At 37.2% G+C, this 6,756-nt stretch overlaps 1 protein-coding gene across 1 annotated transcript in view; it reads left to right on the top strand.

Annotated features, from left to right (window-relative positions):
* The first annotated feature begins 5,827 nt into the window (after window positions 1-5,827).
* LOC106884448 (ATP-dependent (S)-NAD(P)H-hydrate dehydratase) overlaps window positions 5,828-6,756 on the top strand; it is a 2,849-nt gene continuing 1,920 nt past the window's right edge. The window contains exon 1 of the mRNA XM_014935836.3: window positions 5,828-6,756. This exon is cut by the window's right edge and continues 1,920 nt beyond it. Coding sequence (XP_014791322.1) covers window positions 6,587-6,756 — 170 coding nt within the window. The 5' untranslated portion in view covers window positions 5,828-6,586.

Genomic DNA, 6,756 nt, shown 5'->3' on the forward strand with positions numbered 1-6,756 from the left:
TCTATTTGCCTTAATTTCTCTATCTTTATTATTATTATTATTATTATTAATGTTATTGTTATTATTATTCAGGTCACTACTTGGAATTGAACTCGGAATCTTGAGGTTAGTAGCCTGCGCTCTTAACCAGTATGCCATATACCCGTGGGTGTAGTGGTCAAGAGTGCAGGCTACTAACCCCAAGATTCCGAGTTCGATTCCAGGTAGTGACCTGAATAATAATACAGTACTAATATGGGGCACATTGTCAAGAATGTGGGAGCACCAAGATCTTAAATACCAGCAAAAGATCCCCAAAATGTCCAATACCATTCGCTGCACATCCAGTTTTGTATCAGAATGACCTTCTTTTGCCTGTAGGTTATACATGCATACATCCATACACATACATCCGTACACATCCATCCATACACATCCATCCGTACACATACATCCATACACATACATCCATACACATCCATCCTTACACATCCATCCGTACACATCCATCCATACACATCCATCCGTACACATCCATCCATACACATCCATCCGTACACATACATCCATACACATACATCCATACACATACATCCATACACATACATCCGTACACATCCATCCATACACATCCATCCATACACATCCATCCGTACACATACATCCATACACATCCATCCATACACATCCATCCGTACACATCCATCCGTACACATCCATCCGTACACATCCATCCATACACATCCATCCGTACACATACATCCATACACATACATCCGTACACATCCATCCATACACATCCATCCGTATACATCCATCCATACACATACATCCATCCGTACACATACATCCATACACATACATCCATACAAACACATGATGGCTTCCTGCATGTTCCATCTACCAAATATACACACAAGACTTTGGTTAAACTGGGGTTACAGCTGAAGACATCCGCCCAAGACGCCATGAAGTGGGACTGAACCGGAGACTACATGGTTGGTAAGCTTCCCTGCCTGTTCCTACCACACCAATAAGGAACTTCCCAGAGGGTTTAGATTTGTTACGCATCATGCTGTCGAATACATAACTTGAGTTTCTAAGAAACCAAAACTGCTTCCATGAAAGAGATTCTAAGTAAATTCTTGCCACCTTGCTTCAAACCACTTAAGATGCCACTTTGGAGAGAAATAAATATTTAGCAGCATTTACATCTCCTAGCTGAAGTTTTGAAAAATGTCTGTGTATCCTAATGTTTAACTTAAGTCCATCCATCATCAATCATTATATGACAAACAGTACATTTTCTGTCTTGTTGGCATCGTGTGAAACATGGTGCTATCGGTTTATTCAGGCAACTTAATTCATTCAGCAGATGGCAACAACATCAACACAAAGATTTGCAGAGCCCCATAAAGCTTCTGAGTTTCTTTTGCTTATCCCATTAGCATTCCAACCAACCACATCCGGTCCAGTTACAACTGCTTGATTTATGTTCAATTAGCCAAATCTGGTTTCCCCCCCACACACCTTCCCAGCAATATCATTCTATAAATATGTCATTTTAAAAGCAAGTAATCACATAAATGAAATCTCAAGTTCACATGATAATGCAACACAAACACGCACACACACACACACACACACACACACACACACACACACAAACACACACACAAACACACACACAAACACACAACAGGCTTCTTACAGTTTCCCTCTACCAAATCCACTCATAAGGCTTCGGTTGGTCCAAAGCTATAGTAGAATACATTTAACCAAGGTGTCACACAGTGGAACTGAACCCGGAACCAGGTGGTTCGGAAGCAAGCTTACATATTCATGTACATTGCTGTTGATGCTGTGATCAGCCTCATTTGTGTTCAATCATCCAAATCTGACCTCCAGGCTATAGTAGAAGACACATTTGACCAAGGTGTCACACAGTGGGACTGAACCCAGAACCAGGTGGTTCGGAAGCAAGCTTACGTATTCATGTACATTGCTGTTGATGCTGTGATCAGCCTCATTTGTGTTCAATCATCCAAATCTGACCTCCAGGCTATAGTAGAAGACACATTTGACCAAGGTGTCACACAGTGGGACTGAACCCAGAACCAGGTGGTTCAGAAGCAAGCTTACGTATTCATGTACATTGCTGTTGATGCTGTTATCATCCTCATTTGTGTTCAATCATCCAAATCTGGCCTCCAGGCTATAATAGAAGACACATTTGACCAAGGTATCACACAGTGGGACTGAACCCAGAACCAGGTGGTTCGGAAGCAAGCTTACATATTCATGTACATTGCTGTTGATGCTGTGATCAGCCTCATTTGTGTTCAATCATCCAAATCTGACCTCCAGGCTATAGTAGAAGACACATTTGACCAAGGTGTCACACAGTGGGACTGAACCCAGAACCAGGTGGTTCGGAAGCAAGCTCACGTATTCATGTACATTGCTGTTGATGCTGTGATCAGCCTCATTTGTGTTCAATTATCCAGATCTGGTCCCCCACACCTTCCCAGCAATATCATTCTAAAAATATGTCATTTTAAAAGCAAGTAACCACATAAGTGAAATCCCAAGCTTACATGATAATGCAGAATTACTTCTAGGACAATCTCAATAAATAGGCATTACTTTTGACAGAGCAATCTAAATTCTGAAGGTTTATGCACAACACAGTGTCCCATTTGCATGTAACTGTGAAATAAATTAGTAATTGCACATTATCTAGGGCGAACTAGGAGGAAATCTATTAATTTCATTTTAAAAGAGTCATTACTTTACTAAACATAAATGAGGATGGTCACAACATCTACAGCAAACATTGTGTTTTAGATACACATACTCTTTACTCTTTTACTTGTTTCAGTTATTTGACTGCGGCCATGCTGGAGCACCACCTTTAGTCGAGCAAATCAACCCCAGGACTTATTCTTTGGAAGCCTAGTACTTATTCTATCGGATCTCTTTTGCCGAACAGCTAAGTTACGGGGACGTAAACACACCAGCATCGGTTGTCAAACGATGTTGGGGGGACAAACACAGACACACAAATATATACACACACACATACATATATATATAGATAGATAGATAAATATATATATATATACATATATATGACGGGCTTCTTTCAGTTTCTCTACCAGATCCACTCACAAGGCTTTGGTCGGTCCGAGGCTATAGTAGAAGACACTTGCCCAAGGTGTCATGCAGTGAGAATGAACCCGGAGCCATGTGGTTGGTGAGCAAGCAACTTACCACACAGCCACTCCTGCACCTACAGAAGTCTTTGGTGAATCTCGGACTATAGTAGAAGACATTTGCTCTAGATGCCATGCAGTGGGATTGAAACCAGAAACGTGTGGTTGGGAAGCAAACTTCTTACCACACAGCCACACTTGTGCCTCTGTGTGTGTGTGTGTGTGTGTGTATCTGTGTGTGTGTATGTATCCTTGTCTAGACATGATGCAAGACATCACTTGTTTCCAGTCAGCTGTGGAAACATTTGGACGTGCAGAAATATTACCTGGCTTAGATACAGGTGAGGGTTGGTGACAGGAAGAGTATCCAGCTGTAGAAAATCTGCCTTGGTGAATTCGAAAGAAGGGAAAATTGAATCTTAAAAAAGACAACAACAATGACAGCAATGGTGAAGATGATGATGACAGAGATGATGATGACACAGATGATGAAGATAAAGATGACAATGATGATGATGACAATGATGATGATGACAATGATAATGGTGACAAAGATGATGATGTTGAAGATGATGATGACAAAATGACAAAGATGATGATGATGACAAGATGACAAAGATGATGAAGATGAGAGATGACGTGGATGATGATGACAAAGATGATGATGACAAAGATGATGATGGCAAAGATGATGATGACAAAGATGATGATGTTGAAGATGATGATGACAAGATGACAATGATGATGAAGATGAGAGATGACGTGGATGATGATGACAAAGATGATGATGGCAAAGATGATGATGATGAAATGATTGAAATGGATAGATTATAATAACACTCGGCCCATCAACGACCAGTATCTGTAACCTAAATTTTAACCTTCATCCATATCTAGATTCTCAGGTGACCTTAGCCAAATTCTCTATCTCATTGGCATCAAATCAATTTCGATTTCATCATTGCATTATGACAAGACTATTAAAAAACAGATGGTTGCAATATCAACACAAAGATTCCCAGCAACCCACATTTTTAACCCTTTTGTTTGAACAGAAGTTGGTTTATTTGGTTTTTTTTAGACAATTTTATTCCAAACAAAGGCTGAGACCACAGTAGCATAAGGGACCAGAAAGGAAGAAAAGGAGTGACCTATGAAAACTCAAAAGATGATTAAACAGAACGATTATGGCTCAGCGCAGTGGTTAAAGTGTTGGTCTCACAATCATGAGATAGTGAGTTCGATTCCCGGGGTGGGCTGTGTGTTGTGTTCTTGAGCAAGACACTTCATTTTTTTTTCATATTGCTCCAGTTCACTCAGCTGTAGAAATGAGTTGCGACATCACAGGCGCCAAGCTGTATCGGTCCCTTTGCCTTTCCTTTGGATAACATCTCTTGGTCATTCATGACCAAAAGGGGTCTTTACCACATATATATATATATATATATATATATATATATATTACCATATATATATATATATATATATATATATATATATATATATATATATATATATATATATATATATATATATATATATTTTTTTTTTCAGAAAATTTTCAGAAAATTTTTGTGAATATATATGTATATATATATATATATATATATATATATATATTACCATATATATATATATATATATATATTACCATATATATATATATATATATATAAATATATATTACCATATATATATATATATATATATATATATATATACATATATATTCACAAAAATTTTCTGAAAATTCCCAAAAATAAATAAAGTTACGTGGGGTTATAATGGGATGCTTAAACCAGAATTCTGTCCCTCTCACGTCACATCATTTTAATAGGATTCAGGGAAAATTTAGAAAGAGAAGATGTAAGTTTAAATTATGATTGGGACGACAAGAACAAACACCGGTCACATCTGATTTGTTTTGATCGTGAAATCAAACTTTCTACAGTTTCCCGCCGTTTCGTATTCGCTATGTAAATAGTCTTAATAAATAATTACTACTTCAATAAATTGTTACTATGTTTAATTTTATTCTTTATTAATTAGTGGTCGTTGATAACTACCTATCGTTTACTTGATATTGTTTCAGCCGTCGTTAATCAACAATTATTAATTTTAATAGCTATTAATCACTGATTAGTAATTACTGCTCGTTAATTATATACAAACACCGGACTATTTGTTCGATCTCCAGAAATCTGGAAATACTGTGCAATATACTGCATCCTCTGTTGTTTTTGACTTCGATTAATTTACATACAGTGCGTTTAAAATAGTTTTATTCTTTAAATGGATTGATAAAAATTAAACATTTACTTCTTTAGAATTATATTGTACTTGTATCTATAAAATCAAGTCATGTTCTTTACTTAAATTAAATCATGTTCTTTATTTCGTTTTAATTTTCATCATGTAAACGTTAAACTGAATGAATACACGGTAGACTATGACATATTTTATGAATTAATAAACATCAAACAGAACCTAGTTTAACAGTGTATTAATTTGAATCTGATAAATACAATTTAGTTCTTTACTTTTCACAGATTATTTTAAAATTTCAAGTATATATTTAAATTGTCTCCAGAAAACCGGAAAACCCAGAAATCCTTGTTAGTTCCGGTGCCAGATAATTAGTCTGGAACTGTCATAGAAATCAATAATAATTGGTCATTTATTAATTATTATTATTATTATTATTTTAAAGTGTGTGGAGTTTTCTAACGGCAATAGTGGGATCGCGATGTTAATAAACATCTCTTAAATAAGATATAGTTTCGAATTCCGACAACTTCAGTTCGTAATTCGGCCTTAGAGTCTCTGCTTCACTCGTTGTTGTCGACTCGTTGTTGCTTTTAGAATTGTTTAGTCCCAGAAGAACACTAAAGGAACGGATCTATGTTCAGAGGAGTTCCAACCGTGACCATCCTGTCGTTTTTGTGTAAAACAGACTTTAGTGACTTTTGTTTTAAAGACAGCAAGTCGTTACAGTGTGACGAAGGAAAGGAAGTTGGCTGTTGTTTCTAGCAAATTAATCACATATTTGTGGCTGTTGTTTCTAGCAAATTAATCACATATTTGTGACTGTCGCAACTGTTGTGCCATTTATTATTGTTCATCCTGTCAATAGATCGAATACACCCACCATCACAACTATACTTTTACGACCAACCTCAATCATCATTATTAAATACGACATCGCAGTTAACCGCCAAACTTGCCATACAACCACTAACACCACCACCGCCAAAACTAACAAGACCACTATAACTATTGTTACTACCATCATCATCACTGAATACAACCACGACACCACCGCCAAAACTACTTTTACAGCCACCTCTGTCAATACTACAACTACCTAATCACCACTAAGACTCACTGCTACAATGTTTTCGTCGCTGAACTTGTGGTCGGTGCTTGGCCGACGGCCATACCAGACTCTCCCGCCTGTCTATCGGGAGCTGGACGTACCTTCCATAAACAATAACCACTACGAAAAAGAACTAATATCCATGGTGAAATTCATCGTGCCCACCTTGTCGTACGGGCTCCACAA

Source organism: Octopus bimaculoides, chromosome 30, assembly GCF_046866305.1.
Source record: "Octopus bimaculoides isolate indiv1 chromosome 30, ASM4686630v1, whole genome shotgun sequence".
Lineage (NCBI taxonomy): Eukaryota > Metazoa > Mollusca > Cephalopoda > Octopoda > Octopodidae > Octopus > Octopus bimaculoides.